Here is a 19,445-nt window from a genome sequence, read left to right as displayed (position 1 = left end):
AAACTAACACTCCTCTTGACTCTATCAGGATATAAATTCTCAAAGTGTTATTAGTGCACAAGTACATACTTAGCCTTATTTGTCTCATGAAATAATGCATAAACAGGTGAAAAAAATGAGTAAATATAAGATGATTATATGCTATTTACAAGAAATATGGTACACTGCTGAAAAATCTTATGACCAGCTCTCAAAAAAAAAAAAAAAAAAAAAAAATCCACATAGTTTTCAAGCACTGGAGAGCAAATATTCTACAACAGAGTACCAATAGGCTTTAAAGGTTTATCTGTGTATCCATAAATGAATCCAATTAAATCATACAAATTGATTGCATCCATTTGCAATGTTTCTATGTTTCAGCTCCCTTCTGCTACTTCCTGTAAGATACCCATATTAGCATTTGGAGACTTGCAGATTGAAAACGAAGTATTTGCATGTAACCCTTCTAACTTAAAACAAACAAACAAACAATCTTCTAAAATAACGACACTGCGGACTTTTAACAGTAAGACATTAACTAAGAGAAGGAATGCTTTTCTGGGAATCAGAGATTGCTACCACACAGTATATAAATGCACCCGTTAAAAACATTTCATTACCCAGAAAAGGAGACCCTTAAACAATTATACTGAAGTTATCTCCCTAAAATTTAAAAAAAAAAAAAAAAAAAGTACATAAATAAGAACACATTCTTTGCATCAGTATTTAGAAGAAGGAAAGTCTCCTGTGCTATAAAGCTGATTCTGGGCCACACAATATTGAAGGCAGGTTGGCTCTTACCCATGCAGCATCAGCCATACTCAGACTCATCCAGTTATCGTCGCTCTCATTGAATTTAACAACTGAGTGGTCATGAAAAACAACTGACAGACGCCTGTTATCTGAGTGGCAGAGACTAAATGAGAGTAGGGCTTCCAGTGGTCCACTCAGCACACAGAGTATGAGTTATGGACAGTTGTGTATTTCTGCATAACCTATATACAAACCCACAAGAAATGATGAATACATTTTTTTACTATCTGCTATATAAAGTTTCATGTTAAGAGCATTTCTGAAACAATTCACTAGACCATCCATCTGCAGTTGTTCAACAGTGCTGGGTAAAACTGAGAAGACCCACTCTCACCAACTGCAAGCCAAAACTAAACTCATGATAGATCAAACTTTGTATACTATAGGCAGTGGTGGAATTTGGATAGAGGAAATAATCTGTTCCCTACAAAGAAACCCTGTTTATCAAGAATAACAGAAAGTCTCGTGTTGGAAGGGACCTTAAAGGAAATCCAATTCCAGTCCCTTTTTGACGAGCAGGGTTGCCAGCCACTAGATCAGGCTTGTCCAAGGCTCTATACAATCTGGTCTTCAATGCCTCCAGGGATGGGGCATCCACAACATCTCTGGGCAGCCTATGCCAGCGTCTCACCAGTGTCTGAGTAAAAACATTTCTCTTAATATCTAACCTACACCTCCCCTCTTTTAGTTTAAAACCATTCTCAATTATCTCTATCTGCTCATGTAAAAAGTTTGTCTGACTGCTGTTTAAAAGCTCCTGTTAAGATATGGGATGCCCCAACCAGCCCACTTCTCAAGGCTAAGCATACCCAGCTGCCTTAGCCTGTCTTCATAGGAGATGTGTTCCAGCCCCCTGATCATCTCTGTGGCCTCCTCTGAGCCCGCTACAACTGCTCAACATCTTTAAAGACCTTTTTTTTTTTAGACATGTTTACAGACATTTTATAGTTACAACAACATAAGCAGAATTATATAATTTTAAATTTCAGCAAAAATCAGTATTTTCTATATTAACAGGGTTATAATCCATACAGATTGATTTAAACATATATAAATTGCTGTGAATTATGCAACAAGAAGTCATAGAATCATAGAATCACAAGGTTGGAAACCACCTATAAGATTATCTAGTCCAACTGTCTTCTCATTACCATTGCTACCACAAACTAAACCATATCTTGTAGCTCCTCACCCAGGTGCCTCTTGAACACCGCCAGAGATGGTGACTCCACCACCTCCCTGGGCAACCATTCCAGTGCCTGACCACTCTCTGAAAGAAAAAGCTTTTCCTCATGTCCATCCTAAACCTCCTCTGGTACAACTTGCGGCCATTTCCCCGGGTCCTGTTTGTTGCCTGGGAGAAGAGGCCAAATCCCTCTTCACCACAACCTCCCTTCAGGAAGTTGTAGAGTGCAATGAGGTCTCCCCTGAACCTGCTGTTCTCCAGGCTAAACAATCCCAGCTCCCTCAGCTGCTCCTCATAAGACTTGTGCTCCAGACCCCTCACCAGTTTCACTGCCCTTCTCTGGACACTCTCCAGGGCCTCAACATCTTTCCTGTAGTGAGGGGCCCAAAACTGGACACAATACTCAAGGTGCGGCCTCACCAGTGCTGAGTAGAGGGGGACGATCGTCTCCCTGCTCCTGCTGGACACACTGTTTCTAATGCAGGCCAGGATGCCATTGGCCCTCTTGGCCACCTGGGCACACTGTCGGCTCATGTTCAACCGAGCATCAACCATCACCCGTAGGTCCCTTTCCTCTTCACAATCATCCAGCCACTCGTTCCTAAGCCTATAGCTCTGCATGGGGTTGCTGTGGCCAAAGTGCAGGACCCGGCACTTGGCCTTGTTGAACCTCATCCCATTCACCTCAGCCCAGCGATCCAGCTTACTTAGATCTCTCTGAAGAGCCTCCCTACCATCAGGCAGATTAACACCACCTCCCAGCTTGGTGTCATCTGCAAACTTACTGATGGTACAAGTTCTGCTACATCATTCCCAAATCAAACACTCTACAGTCACTACAGAAAAAAAACAGTAAGAGCTGAAAGTATGTTTGGGAATCTGGGTGGGACACTGAATATCTTATTTGGAGTAGGCTTCAGAATGCCTAATGATGGCAAAATTCTAAACGAGCATATTTTTAAATCACTCAAGAACACGCAATAACTATCACGGTTTGTACATTAAGACTGATGAAAAACAGTATGAGTACAGTAAAGGGTAAACATTGCCACAGAGACTCTGGAAAATATATTTACAGTAACAACGCAAAAGGCTACAGAAATGCAAGAGAAAGGCAGACTACACAACTGCAAATGAAATGTCCTCAGCATTAAAAAACAAAAGAATGTAACATTCTCTGTATTAAAGTCGTGGCTGAAGTGACAAAATTACCTTTGGTACGGACAGATAAAAATTGTCCTAGTTAAAGCTCGGCAGACACTCTAAGTTAAAATACCTAGTAGAAAATTCAGCAGTAGTTCCCTGATCTTGTTATCAGCTTAAGCCCATTACAAATAGACTCTACCAAGAGCTATTACAAAAGTGATTCCTAAGATCTAAAAGAGAAAATACACTGAAAGGCATAGGTGAAGTCTATTTACACATTGGAAAATGACAACCCATTTCTTCAAGTAGCCTCAAGCAAAGAGAAGCAGTGAAGAATTTATCATATTGCACGGACTGAACATACAAAGGCAATTCCATGGGGAGGGATGTGGGAACCACAAAAATTGTACCCTGGAACACAGTTGGATGCAAATTCATTATACTAATTGTAGGAGGCAAAAGCACTTAATATACATTAACAACTTCACTTCCCCTACAGGGGAAGCCTCACTACAGGTTTTGGGGGGTTTTGTTCTTTTTGTTTTGAATCAATTTTCTTCTCAATCATTTCCAAACATTTAGCAGTCTGAGCTTCGCAAGCCAGGGTAAAAACCTTTGAATGCTAAACAGAGTCGAATAACAAAGCACAATATTATCTTCAAACCTCATTCTGAGTGTAATGAATAAGCAGTGAAAAATGTGTTGTATTTTTTTTTAATATATAATACTTCTTTATCTTTTTAAATTATAGCTCAAATGCAATTTAAGTTATACAAAATCAGAGAGGTTCATCCAACTAACTTGTAACCAACCTCAACAACTTGTAGCCACCTCAAAGTCACCCAGTCATATTGTTACCTTTTACAATACAAGAGATATGGACCTTCAGAAGAGCTGATTCATCACATGTAATCTGCTGATGTGTTTTTAAGCAACTCAGTGAAATCTCTGGAGATACTTCTCTCCCCATTTTGGCTTAGGAGGCAAAAAAGAATAAAATAATGTATGGCCAAGACAAAACCCATCACAAAGCCTCCATATGCTTCCTCCTTGGCTGGTGTCTTTCAGTTAAGGAAGAGTAACATTTTTTAACTGGATAAAATACAGAATCCCTCTACTGCAAATGATGCTCACAGCAGACAAAGGAAACTGCCAGTTACATAAGGTAAGCTGTTGCTCCAAGCCCAGAAACCATATTTGAAAAAAAATGAAGTGAACCATCTAGAAAACACAACGTTACTAGCTGGCACACATAAGCATGCAAGGCATGAACACAGATGCAAGGAAGATCTAGTCAATAACACTTTTCTTGCTAAGATAAATGATCTTTTCCTGGAGAAAAGCAATGCAGTAGATTAAATCCACCAAGCAGAACCATTTAATATAGTGCCACACAAGAAACTCCTGTTTTGGGTGGAGTACATTAGTGTAAGTACAGAGGCTGTACAACTGGTCACTCGCAAAGCGAGATGAGACACAGCAAAGCAGCCAAAATATCTACCTTGGGGTCAAGATGTAAAATATAAATACATTCTTTACTGACACTGGCAAACACTACCAATAGAGCAGGGAAACTGGGTCAGGAAGAACTGAATGAATTTTGGGACAAAACTATATAAAAATGTTTCAAAGAAGGTAACATGACTTCTAAAGGATTTTAAACACAAATCAAAAGTGTCCAAAACAGGACCCAAAGGTAAACATTTTTGGCCCTCTGTAGCCAAAACTTTTCTAATCCTGGTGGAGCTGTTCACACCAAGAAAAGAAAAAAACATACAAACTGTATAAATGCTAGGAATTTGAGATGGTCTTTCAATAGAAGTGACAGTCTTGTACAGAAGACAATGGGGCCAAAAATTTCCTTTCCTTAGTACCCAAGTGTTATCTCAAATAATTGTGAATAAGTAATACTCAACTGAAAGCTCCTCAAGCCTCATAAAGTATGTCACGGAACTGTAAGACATGAGGTCTTCCCTGATTAAGAAATGTCTAAAAACTTGTACACTTGTACTTAACCAGATGACGAACCACATAAAAAACATCTGTAGTGAAAACAGCTAATGGTGGTATTTATGTTAAAAAACAGCATTTTATAGCTGAGAATTTTCTCTATCAAACTGTTTCTTTGCTCTTTGTACCTGTTGTAGTTTCACCAGAAATAAATAAGAGGCCTTGCTTTTGGAATGACATACATATTTTCTGAGGCAGGAAGAAATCTTCAAATCCACGTATAGCTTCACATTTGGCATCTATTACTGTTCTGTCTCACATATTAAACTGTCTTGATTCATGTTCAGTCACACTTCAGATGGAGCAGCTCAGTATTTTGTGTCTCAGCACACAAAACGGTGTTTTTGAGTGGTTAAATAAATGATGGATGTTTCAGAACAATGCCTACAGCTGACCTACTGTGTGAGAATGGTTACATTTGTTTTTTATTTCAAAAGTAGTTTCATAAGTATTCCTAAACTTAAAGTTAAGCTCTATACATAAGTGAATTACACAAGGTATTTCATAGTTCTGTCTAAAATAAGCTGTGGAAAATGGGCAGCCCTCAGCACTGCTGGCATAAAAACAAGTGGACTCAAAGCTCCAGTGATTCAGAGTATGATACTTCCACTAGTTCCTTAAGATTGTTAAAGTATTTCTCTTTACTCTTTTCCCTTTATTCACATGAATCTTAGATCTAAATAACCAGAATACTTCATAAATGTATGAATACAGACATACATGTGTAGAAAGAATATGCACATACATCATTATACTTTGCAATGAAAGAAAGCTATAGGCATTACTTTAAAAAAAAAAAATATGGGCCTTTTTACTATATCATCGGATAGATGTCATAAGATAAATTATTTATTATTAATTACTATCTGGAAGGTAGTAAAAGAAATACACTAAATATTTTAAACAATTATTCTCACGCTAAGATGGAAATAACCTATGTTTTTATAATCACTCTTTCTTAAAAGTTTCATTTTGCTTTCAAGAAGCAATACACAAATCCTATGAAAATTCAAGGATCTGCATATTTCACTCTAATCACTGCCAGCAATTAGGAATGATGGAGAGGTACCAATATTAACACATCCAACACTAAACATGTCAAAATCCAGCTTGCATCTCTACCACCTTTGCATTTGCAAAATTAAGATACACAATGCTTGTTTAAACTACTGCCTGCATTGAATATGTATACATACAGCTGAATACTCTTTTCTCCAGTAGTCAGTGAAAGTTTTACATAAACACTGGAGCATGCATATCCAGGACACAATACTCAATGCTGACTTCCAATCTCTGGAGGAAGGGCTGATGAAATGTTCTGTAATTTCTTTACAACCCACACTCTCCTGTCCTTCCCACTGAAACCTGGGAATAAAATGAGACAGTCTATATTGTCTCAATGTAGAAATAGGGTGTAGTCGGAATGCTTGCTCAAACTACTCAGTCCTGCACCCTAAAGTTATCTTCAGCCATGCGAACTTACAGCATCACACAAGGACTCTGTACAGACAGGGAAAATACAAATTAAGCTACTGAATTGTCTTCCTTCATTCTTCTTCCCCATTACTTTTTAAGTTGATCCAACAGACAATGGGTCCCTTCAAAATGTGACACTGATATATATCTGAAAAAGTCCATCCAGCGAATTGAGTTAAGCAATCATGTTCTAAAACAATTGCTTATGATCACATAAACATGAAGTCATAATGCACGTAAAGCGAGCAAAGACAACTTTTATTTTGATATTACCAAACTTATAGTACCGGACTCTACAACTTAACTGGTGTTCTACAGAGCTTTGTTGTGTGATTGATTGGCTTTTCTTCTTGTTGCATGACTGAGAAGGCACAGAGCAGATGAGAGGCATAAAGTAAACTTTAAAAAGCAGGCACTCCATTATACAGTGCTTTAAGATCTATTTGGCTGTTAAAAACAACTGGTATCTGAACAGGATTATATCCCTTGAGCTGGGAACCTAGACATCAACTTTTAACACTCATTGTACAGCTATTACAATATAATGTGGGGAACAGACAACTTTGCCATCTCAAAATATATGCAAAGTGTTCCAAGAGATGAGACAGATTCAGACAGATTCTTGTACTTTCACGTGCATTTTTGTTCCTTTCCAATTGATAAGTAGTACACTATTATTCCGTAATTATATTTTCACTAATCGTATAATCCCATAATATTTCTTCAGTAGCGTATTACCTTTTCATTATTCATAAAGGATGCACTTCACTGCAATGGGTTACTCATATAAGCTAACTAAAGAGATAATGGCACAGAAAAGACGAAGTTCTCTCCTGGTGAAATCTCACCTTGCTTCTAGCAAGCTCCTGAAAGACCTGTCAATGACACAGGTAAACTTGAGGGCTGCAATTCAGTTGCATTTTCCATATATTTTGAAAAAGTACAAAAATAAAGCCAAATCAAAATCCTCACATTATTTGATGTTTATCATGGCAGATTATATAAGTAAGGATAAGAATGAAAAATACATATTCTTTTTCACAACTCTCACTGAATAATCTAATATTAGATTTGTAGCTTGAAGACATTTCTTAAAATGGCACCATGCTTGACATCCCTTGACACAGCCAGACATTCCAACCCAAACCAGTTCTGTCTTGTCTCTTCTAAGCATGTTAGTTTAGGCATATTACATAGTACTGTCACAGCAATGTAACAGAATAGAAATCAGTATCAATTGCTAATGTGTTTAAATATTACCAGTTCCAAAAGAAGTGCTTAGCTCTTACATGGGAATCAAAACCATGCTTTCGTGTAATTGCAGCTTCCCCTATTATGTGTTACAGTACTTTCAAGAGTTATGAAAGAAGAATGTCATGCCCAGTTCCAGATTCTCTTAGGAACTGGTTGAAGAAGGAGATGAAACCAGACAATTCTGTTTCAAAATATTTTCACTATTCTGTTGCTTTTGTATCTTATTCGGTACGTCAGTTCACTCGTTTCACATAAAGGTGCTTCTGTCCCAGAGCTATTTGAACTCATGAAAGATGTTGAGGCAAAATAATTATCAATCAAACGTAACACATTAGAAACCCATTTAGATTGACAGAAGATTTAAATGTCTGAGTTCATGAAGCTGGATCCCACATTCTAGAGATGCACACACTTGCAAGAAAACTTCTTAATGGAATTTTAATGGCAATAACTGCCTCACTGTTAAGACTTCCAACTAAAGAAAACTGGGACCTGAATAGATAGATTTTTTTTTTCGATTGAGTATATACACTACAGAAGGCCAAAAATTTAGTGTTCAAATACACAAATAGTATTAATACCAATCTCATTCACACCCACACAGCCTCATTGCTTTGAAATGCCCTTTGAAGGTCAAGTAGAAAAACCATTAATTAGAAATGGCTGACAGTTCCTCTTATTTTCTCCTTGAGAGAAATTACATTTCAGACTGGCTAGATGGTCTTTCACAAAAAGTAGCATATATACAGACACAACTGATATATATTCCATCTCAACTGATCTTTTTCCAGCCTCTGTATCATACTCAGACTTACAATGTTTACATGAACACCAGAAATTATTTACAGACTGAGACATTTATAACCCTGCCCCCAACATGAAGATATTCCAATGTAGAATATTCTCTTTTAAGTATAAAAAAGGAAGTTGACGCTGCTAAACATTTCCCAAAATTCCATATTTGCATAGCAAATGTGAAAATATCTGATGGTGTTTAATTCAATAATCTTTAAAGTGGTAGGCTTAAACAAATACAAAAATTCTCCTTCCCTGTAAGCTTGCCTTTTATCTACCTAAAGCAGAAGCAGTGAGGCCAATAAAACACAGCAGAAAGCTGCTGCCTCATCACTTGAAAGTTTCCAGATATTGCTAATTGTGTTGATGTAAAATCTCCAGTGCAGATCTTCCGAATGTTGAAATCCTTATATAAAAAAAAGTAATTTCTTTTTTAAAACATATTTTCAAACTGTATGGTATCATCTTAACTGGACATCATTCTGAAAGGAGATAACATACCACACGATGAAACGTAAGTGCATAATTAATGCTTAGATTAGGAAAATCACAGTTTCTTTTAAATGTAGCGTACAAAAGAATGCTTATACTACTTAAGAAATTGGAAACATAGTTTAGAAATGAGACTTACCACTCTTGGTTAAATACTGAACATTCTTCATCACTCTTTCAGTGTAAGCCCCTGGCTCATAATTGTCCATCTCACCCGAAACAATATGAGCTACTCTTGAAGCACGCCCTCGGATCGCACCTGCTGCACGATCTAAGTCATCAGCATTTTGCTCTCTCAATGCAATGATACACTTGTTTACGTCCTCAAGAATATGGCTTTCTGCAAATGAAACAACATTCATTTTTAGACTGCATGTCTTTTACACCATCGGACACATTCTACATTGAACTGTGTTTTATTTTTCTTCCAGTGGAAACACATTGGCCAACACAGGCTTGGATAACAAACTTAAAACATGACACTTAAACTGAACTCTCTGAAATCCTTAAACGTAATGATTGATGGAAATTGGAGGTACTCTCATACTATCCTATGGACAATAATAAAATACTCAGTTATGAAATGTTAAAATACATCAAACCCATAAAGTCTTACATAAATCATGAATATTTGTAGTATGAATTAAAATTTGAAGGGATTATTACTGTTACTTATTATTGACTCTCTCAAAACTACGGTGATAAAAGGTTCTATAAAAGATTAATCACTGACAAAAAAATAATAACCCCAACAAGTAATTTCTTTAAACCTGCATGTTAGGATCTTTATGATAAATCTTACGTTAATAGAGAAATATGTTTGGCTAGCATTAAAATCGTATGTTGGATTAGTGCAATATGCTACGTTATTATAAAATGCACGCTGGTTATTTGCTGTAACAGGTTGTAGTACATTTTTATACCAATACTTCTTGTCACTTACTATGTTACTATGAATATTTTATATAATATTAGTGTACAAATATGCTTCTTAATTAATCAGTTATCAACAGATAGCATCACCAGCCTGCCTGTACATCTACATTATTTCATTAAGTTCTCTCGCCTCACAATATCCCCTCTTCAATCAACTCTGTCATTCCAATATTAAGCTTTCATTCCTACAAAACTCTCTTACTAGAATTTCCCTCATTAGAATTCATTATCACTTCACAAACATAAACCACATTTAAAAAATGAAGAAATGTCTTTTTCTTCATCTTTTGTACACTGTGGCAACTGGTTTATTGCCAACTCGATCTAAATGATTTGACACAGCATAGCTATAAGCTATTAATTTTTACCTTAACAATCAAATTATATACACATTACAGTGCTTTTTCTCCTGTGTAAATACCTATACATTCTAAATACTACACTCCTAGTATACTAGTATAAAGCTAAACATGATTTTTAAGGACAGGGAGATGTTAACCAATGTAAAATATATGTATGACATAGAACTTAAGAAAGTCACGAAGTCCCTGCTTTTAGATGCCAGTTCCTGTATGAGACACTAGAGGATTTACAGATGATGTTCTTAGTCAAAAGCTTACACAAAAAAATAAGCATCCTCAAATTACCCCATAAAAGGGATTAAAGATGCAATAGAACATCATTATTTTTTCATAAGACTGTAAGAAAACAACATATATCAGAGCAATTACTATCTTCTGAGTATAATAAATATTTAATGTTTACAGAGCGTCATCAACATTTGATTACGTAATACAAACTTGCAAATGGGAGCTGAATAAGTATTAGTTACGTAGTTAAACAAAGAGGTATCCAGCAGTGTCTTTGCGATGGATAGGGGTTGAAGCAAGCTGACTCCATCTTCCTTAGAAATCAAACATTTCCATCTGGCAATCACCTCCTACAGAGACATTTCAGAACTGCAAAGCTGTTTTCACTGTGTTCTTTTTGACTTCTTTTTTTTTAGTGGATTTAGTTGCCATATGCTGAGACAAAATCAAATCAAGCTTTTTGACACACTTTGAAAACTCTGGAATGCTCAAAAGGGACACTTATCTTGAACTTGTCTTTGCTATTTGACTCTGGTCTATGCAACATTATGACCTGACAGGAGGGAATTTGATGTCAATATACATCAGCCAGAAAAATTGTTAGAATGCACATAAATACAACAGGAGCATGACATACTAGCATTTCCAAGTTACCCATGCATAATGTGAGCACTTTAAAATGAATAAAAACTTGACCGGGAGGAGCAGAACTAGGAAATAGCTTCTTAAAAGCTGATAGAAGCAAGCAGTGGGTTCACACAGCTGAAAACGAAAGCACAGATTAATTCAGAAGGGTGCCAAGCAAACAATGTTGTTTATATTTGAAAAGTTATACAACTTCTTTTCTAGAAGAGATTACAATGCTTCTGCTTTGCCGAACATCAGCTTTTCCAGTAGCAACAGTAAAGTTGTATTTCTGATCAACAAATCAGTTTTTGATAAATATATAGCAATGGGGGGAAAAAAAAAGAACATCAGCAGGAAGGACAACAGATGAAGAACAAAAAAAAAAAAAAAAAAAAACAAAAAACAGGCATCAAAATAAGAAAAACAGGCCATAAAACCAAAGGGTAACAGACCTGAGGAGGAATGCTGATCAAGCTAGAGAACATTAGCAGGAGCATCATGGGTTACAGAAAGAATGAGTATGTATTATGCTACAATTCCAGTTTGTATCAGCAAAGGGCATATTCTATTTTTAGTGGATGGACAAAGTAATATAAACATAAAATAAAACTTACAGTATAAAGGATAAAATACAAAATCAGAATATGTTTGCAGATTTAAAGCTTAAACACTTGAAAGTTTCTGTATTGGTTATTGAATTTCTCTTTCTACATAAACCTAAGAACTGTTGTCTCTCAGAGACTTCTGTACATTAGAAAGACAGGATGGGAAGGTATTAGTCGTATCATATCTTCAGAAGCACCACTATGAAACTTCTCTTGCATTAAACCATAAAACATAATTCAGAATACATAAATTTATTGTAAACTCAGATTATTACTATTTTGTATTATTAGCACTGAATTGCATTTTACTTTACAAAATAAATTGCTAAACTATGATAGCAAACAGACAAAACATACCAACAGGTAATCCTGAATTACAAACTGCATCAGACGTGTATCTTGGGATTCTGTCTCTAACAAAATTACAAACTCTAGTTCAGTTTATGAAACTGCTGCATCACAGAATGCTTCTGTGAATATGGAACTCTCCAAACCCATTCAGAAACATCTCCCCATTCTTTAAGATCAGTACAAAAAGAAAAGTTTAGTTGTAGTAACTTTGTCAGCCCTGCTTGTTCTGCCTGTGCATATTCTTAACGACTCTATTTTGTCTCTTGAAGAAAAGATGGGAAACAGTACATATACAGGCTGCAAGGCCTAAACAATAAAATTGGATGTACAAACTAATAAGTGATACTTAAACCCAACCAAAAAGATCCCTATCTTTTACCAACTGCTGCCATTAGAAAATAGCAAGCAAAGAAACTTCAAACAAAAAAACATAATTCAGTTCAGGGCATTCCTATTCTTCTTGTATTTGCATAAAAACAAAGCTGTTTCTTTTAATTCCCACCACTTTCCTACACACAGACATCCAGAGAAAACACTACGACCGCATCTGCAATTTTATTTAACAAATTTTCTTGGCACTTGGACTTTTTCTAAAAGTTTTAACACAGTATCTATATTCCAGTCATTGTTCAAATGAGATCACCGGTCACCACCTAATGTTGCAAGTCCCTGCCAACTCCAATGAAGGAATTTAAAACAAATAAGAGTGTAGAAAAATTACTCAGAAAAAGGGGAAAAAAAAATGTATTCTCTTCTCTGACTGTATTCACTAAATATATTCTACCTGCTAAAATTAAAACTACATGATATTTTTTGACATTATTTGTTGCTAATCTATCTAGCTGTCAACATTCATTCTGCCTCAGACCAAGAGTCATACTGAGAAACATGCTGCACAAATCCAATTTACTCATGCATTAAAAAAATGCACAGCACATCCAAAACCCTCACAGCTGAAATCTCAAATGTAAATAAAGGTAAATTGTTACATACAACTTCAAAAAAAAAAAAAAAAGAAAAGGGAGAAGGAAGATCTAGGTAATTTCCTGAGGCACCCACCTCAGTTCCTGGGAAAACAAAGTAAAAAAGCCTCATGGAAGGCATTTCTAGGCCAGTGAAGGACAGAAGATGATTAGGAACAAACAGTATTGACTTATGAAGGGCAATCTAAGCATGACTGGACTGACTAAACTCAGTGATGGAACATGAAGATGAATGTGGGCAGACGAAAGAGTAGATGGCTCCCCTTAAAGTTACTGAAAGTTCTTCAGGATCTGTCATTATATGCATGAGTCACTGCAGACGACCTTTGAAGGGTGAGAGTAATAATTTTACACCGAGTCCTTTTACTTTGTACATTTTCAGATACTTCATCAGGTAGTATGACACATTATCTTCATTTTTGTTCAGAGGAAATACTAACTTAAATTTGCTTTTCTTTTTCCAGATTTTACCTTAGGGTGAGCAAAATATTGATTGAGTTGGCAGCCTCTCATTGAAGTTTGCTTTCATTCACATATGCATAAAATGATTCCAAATCACTAGCTTACAAACTCTGGAAAACTAAAAACAAAACAAACAAACAAAATCAAGCAAACTAAAAAGCAAAAAACCCAGGAGAAAATCCTTAAAAATAAAAATATTTCTTAAAGACTGTGCCTATTAATTAAAGAGCTGGCATACTAAAGCAATCAGCTTGATTGACTAAAGAAGGTTTCATATTACCAAAAACTTCTCACTCTGTACGAGTGAGAATCTTACAACAACATTAATGCTTTCCAGAGTTTTCTTTCTTTACATCTTTCATTTTAACATCATCTCAGTAAGATGCGGATGGTTTAAGATGCTAACAGCTTATATTTCAGTTTTTATTCTCACTTTCTGGGCACAAAATTCAGCCTACAGAGAAATTCCTGGATGGTTAGTTTCCCACTCAGCATCCTGATTTATTCCAAAATATCCTGGAAATAAAGGAAGAACTGTCAAAATCTCAGCACATTAGCTTCTGCCTTCCTACAGCCTTCCATGAATCAGGCTCCAGGGTCTCTGAAGCCAAGAAGTACATTGCAAAAGCATACAGCCTGTATGCATAGGGAAAAACAAAGAATCAATAAAGAAAAGACATATAAAAAGTAGATAAAAAGCATAGACATCTGGATAGGCAAGAAATAAAGAGAGCTAAAAAAAAAAAAACAAAACCAACAAAACGTAAGCATTCACAGTTGGGTAGGGGTCATTTCTTTAACCACACAGTCCTCTTTTCCCTAGGTCTATAAGATCAAGGAAACTTCTCTGAAGAAACATGCAGTGCTGAAATGAACTCAATATAACTCTTCCCCCACATCATCATTTGGCCTTCTCATCTTAAACACACCTTTCATAGGTCATCTGAGAGAAAAGATATATTCAAGGGGCAATTCACTTCATCTTTTTTTATAAATTTGTTCTGTTGAAATAGGTCTCAGAAGTGCTCTTCTCCCTCTTTTAGCTATAAAAGTGGCTGAAAATACTTAGATCAATTTTGATTCTAAAACTTAAAGGAAATGTTTCATACTCCAATTATTCACGACAATACAGGGGGAAAGAGAACATTTTTCATGTGTTAGTACACTATAATATGATGCTAATTTTCTAGGACAAGACAGAAAAATGAATTGAAAACTGTAGCAGGACATGAAAGCAGGAGTAAGGTAGTAAAAGAAATCTAGCACTCAAGCAAGTAAACAGCCTCTTTTATTCAGACTATTAACCTGGGTAACTATATTAATAATCTATCTCTCTTAAAATGGTTTGTTTTCACCAAAATAACTATAATGAACATTCAATAAAAATTAACTAAAGCTGTAATTTCCCTTCCCAAGAAAACATCATCAAAAACCCCAGCTTCTCAAAGAGCAACAGAATAAACTCCTTCAATCTTTATTTGACTTCTAAATCGTGGCAAGTCCTGAAAACACTGCCTATAAGGCCACCTCATCTATATTAGGTAGCACTGAACTGTAACACCTTTTCCTTCCTTTTTGTCTCAGTCACATAGAAGGACTTTTCTGCTAGTGTTATGATACTCACAACACAATTCTTACGGTACATTTCTATTTCTTATATCTGATCACAAATATGGTGACTGATAAATATCCCCCATTTCCTCCTCTATAGCAAGTAGCACTTTGACTAATACTGCAGAACTAACTACCCCAAATAGCACCAGCTACATTTATACCTGACACAACATTCACCAGCAGATCCTGAGAAAAGTTTATTAAATAAGCATACATGTCTCATCTCCTATGCTAATTAGAAATTCTAGTCAGGAAAGTATGTTGGCATTAATAGATTAACTGACTCTGGTCTTTCCCATCTTTACTGAGATGTAAGGCTAATGAATGGCATAATAGCTGAAATGAAACAGGAGAAGATCAGAAAAAGAGAAAAAAAAACTACTAACAAAACAGTGAAAATAATGAGGTCCACAAGAACAACGAACAGATGCTCAGAAAGGCCATGAAATCTCTGCCCTTATGGCCCAGCTATAAGTAGGAGGTTGAACTAGACCCTCATGTTCCATCCATCCTGAATCACTTTCTGATAATGCGATACAGAGAAAATACAGAAGGAACTTTCACCCAAAAAGGGCAAGGGCTAAACATGACATATCTGGGCTCTATAAATTTCTGAAACAGAGCTATCAGTATCATCAAGTTCTTTTTACAGATTTGGTCATAAAATTCATCAGAACACTTGCTACCACCTGTCAGCTTATTTTTTTTTTTCTTCTCAGTTATCTTAAACATAATGACTACTTTTCACACATTTTTTTAAATACTGCGTAATGAGGAATAACTCGCCTTCAAAAATCAGCTTTTGCTTTAATTAGTATGTATCATTCCTTGGACGAAATACACACAACTATCATTTTCTTTATCTTCATTCTGGGTCTCGTCTCTTAAATGGCAGTGAACATCCAAAACATTTATTACTTTCTTCATAACATTCCCTTCTCAAAAAATGTACAACAGCTTCCCCTTTTTGCTATTGTTACATTCCTCAGGCTAAAATTCAAGGAGGCTTCTTTTTCCATCAAATGGGCTACAAAAGGGGAAGGGAAAATTGAGACTTCTCCACATCTGCTTTTTCTTTGGTGGGGTAAAGTGAGGGCCAGTACGTGGTTTGTTGTTTTCCCCACCATTTACTCTTACTAGTTTTTCAGGAGTCGGTAACAACAGTCTGGGTAAGAGTTCTTAAATACAAGAGAGGATTCTCCTTCAGTAAAAGAGAAAGTCACACAATACAACCCCCACAAGCCTTTGCTCAGTCTTTTGTAACCTATTTGCACCTTTTGAAGACAGAGCTGCTTAGAAAGTTGATGAATTAAAGCAGATAGAAACTACCAAGAAAAAAAAAATATTTTCAATGCTAGAAAAGAGGAAATTCAATTTTCCTTACCACTTGCTTTGCCAAAAGAGAAGAGCTGAAGTCTGCAGTTTTATTCCCTTAGCTGAAATATGACTTGGCCCTGAACAGGGCATAAATAAACCTGTTTTCTGCCCTTCTATGGCTAGGAAATAGAACATTTATTGTTTTCTTTCTAAATTCCACATCCAAAATCCAAATATGTCTGAAATATTATATAACTTCATGAAAAACTCTCTTAGAACAAGTAAGCTTTTAATAAATCAAAGAATCCTTAAGTCTAAAAAGTGCCCAAAGCAATGTTTTCTGAATATTAGCTTATGTGAAAGATTTAATTTGTGCCAAGAATTACAGTTTTTCATTCAGCTCCATTCTTACAGATACTGTCTTTTGAACAGTCAACTAGCTAGATCACAGATAAACAGTTCAAAGCAGAGATGTTACAAATCAATGCACAGCCAATACCCTAGTTAATAATTTCAGTGCAAATGCCACAGATAAACAATTGGTAATCTTTTTAGTTTGGAGCAAATAGCTTTAAAGGAAATCTGCATTTATTAAGGAATACTCAAAGTTACTCTTTGAATCAACTGGAGGATTTGGTCAATTTATCACCACCAGAAAGAATAAATTTTCCTTGTGGGGAAAAAAAAAAAATCTAATGTGAAAATGTAGCACTCATTTTGTTTTGCCAGGAGACTTTGGTACTGCCTGCTTTACAATGTGTGTAACATAGCAGACTATGTTATGTTAAATGGCGACTGTTTCAGTTATGCCAATAAAATATTTCTATGTTAATGGCAACCTGTCACTTTTTGATAATGATTCAGGTGAAAACAACAATAATCTCCTGTAACAGCTTTTTTTCTGCTGTACTGAACATTAGGCAAACATGTATTAATTTGTTTTACATAATAGCCAACACACATAATACATTTTAACAGAGGTAAAATAATTAAATGGCGAGGTATGAACTGGGGTACAAAAGTCCTAAATGTCCCTGCAGAAATAAGTAACTCTCAGCTTTCACAAATTTGTACTTTTTTTCCTGATGGCAGCATTAATGCACATTCATTTTCTGACTGTAGCCTTGTCCATTAGTTACTAACTTTCCAAGTACCAAACCTGCAAAAAAAGAAAAGCTAGCTTGTCACTAAATCAGCTAACTCCCTGAAATATAAGCTTAAGGAAAATCTACCACACAATTCAATTACTGTAGCACACTTTTCCTTTCTCTAATGGCGTAAGCCACAGGAGTTCATACAGGCTCTCTGTGTAAGGCTGTACAGCAAATTAAAAGGTTAAAAAAAAAAAAAAAAAAAAGATAACAAAGTGATACTTGCAAATGGTTTCAAATTGTGAAGCAACAAAACTAACTGACAAAGAGAAATAACACATTTTAAAAGGCTAGTAATTCAGAATTTTAAAAACTGGAATGGGTTACCGTTTTTTGTCTTTCACAGTGTTCAGTAACTGGCAGATCAGAAATACAAACAAGTACCCAAAGTGTCCTTAGCACCAGATTTGTCACTCCAAAGAAATTCATGAGAAATTTTAAAAGAGTCAGAAAAGTCTTCCCGGCCCATCAACTTATTCTACTTATTCTATATAACCTCCTCTGTCATACAATCTAAGCATATCATCAAAAACAAATTCAATTTTTTAGTAATCAACAGTATGAAGAGGCTTTCTGATATTTCATCTGAACGTTCGCATAAAATAAAAATCAATTCAATGGTAATGCCTTATGTATTTTATCAAATTCCCCACCACCATCATTTATCAACACACCTGTGAACATGGCTCAGAGAACTGGTTGATCAATATACAACAGAAAAATCTATCAGGTATCAGTTTACTGGTGGCCACATGAAATATAATAACCAAAAGAAATCTGCAATAGAGATCTACTTTTGCCTCTTTGCTCTTCCTTCCTTCTTTTCCTTGAATCATATCCCTCCAGCTAAATTATTCTGAATAGCAAATCTCAGGTTAATATATTACCTTCCACAAATGAAGTTTATATTGTATTGAGATATTTATGCCATGTAATACTGAGTGTTTACATTTTTCAGTGCAACTTTTATGAATCCTGACCTGGCCATTTCTTTTCTAATTACTAGCATTTCTTAGGGACACTAACATCCCACTGCATCCAGTATATAACTGTGATACCTGTTCTCGATGTTGCTGTTTAGGGTTTCTCATTTTGTTATTTTTCTTTTATTTTCTTTCCTTTTCAGGGTAGGGGAGCATGATGTACAACATATAAAAAAAGAGAACTGGACAAAAAAAATATTTTACATCTGGAAAAGGCCGTATTTTGGAAGCACATACACAAAGAGATCATGAAGGCTGTTGCTCAAAGATGTGCACACAGTGACATCTGTGTAAAATGCACCCTCAAAAAGTGTTACTATGTGCACGCATGCATTAAAAATTTATCCTGGCATTCCAACTATTCAAGACCACAATTTCTACACTTACAGTACGACAGCAGTCAGAAATAAGGCCAAGAAAACTGTAAAACAAATTTGTCTGTTACTGTATTGTGATTTTAGAGAAAATGCAGAAATGTCAGCGCACTGAGGAGGAACAGTCTTTGTGTCTCACGACTGCAGTCTTGTTCCAAAGCAATGTAATCAGTAGCTCAATACATTACACACAAAAGAAGGCCATGTTGTTTGTTGTTTCTCCCTAGTTTTCATTTTGTGATTTCTGTTAAAAAAAAAAAAAAAATCCTTTTCTTGTTGATGTTTTTTTTTTTTTTTGTTT

At 35.7% G+C, this 19,445-nt stretch overlaps 1 protein-coding gene across 2 annotated transcripts in view; it reads right to left on the bottom strand.

The window, feature by feature from the left end:
• Nucleotides 1-19,445, bottom strand: part of CTNNA3 (catenin alpha 3) — a 408,816-nt gene that overhangs the window by 97,732 nt on the left and 291,639 nt on the right. For both annotated transcript variants that reach the window (XM_042817894.1, XM_042817895.1), the window contains exon 11: nt 9,291-9,491. In XM_042817894.1, the coding sequence (XP_042673828.1) occupies nt 9,291-9,491 (201 nt within the window). The remainder of the gene's footprint in view (nt 1-9,290; nt 9,492-19,445) is intronic.

The sequence above is a fragment of the Centrocercus urophasianus genome, unplaced genomic scaffold (genome assembly GCF_019232065.1).
Source record: "Centrocercus urophasianus isolate 14NV4802_14NV808 unplaced genomic scaffold, USGS_Curo_1.0 seq_17, whole genome shotgun sequence".
Taxonomy (NCBI): Eukaryota; Metazoa; Chordata; class Aves; order Galliformes; family Phasianidae; genus Centrocercus; species Centrocercus urophasianus.
Note: the sequence above shows the minus strand (reverse complement) of the source record. Positions and strands in the feature narration are given on the sequence as shown.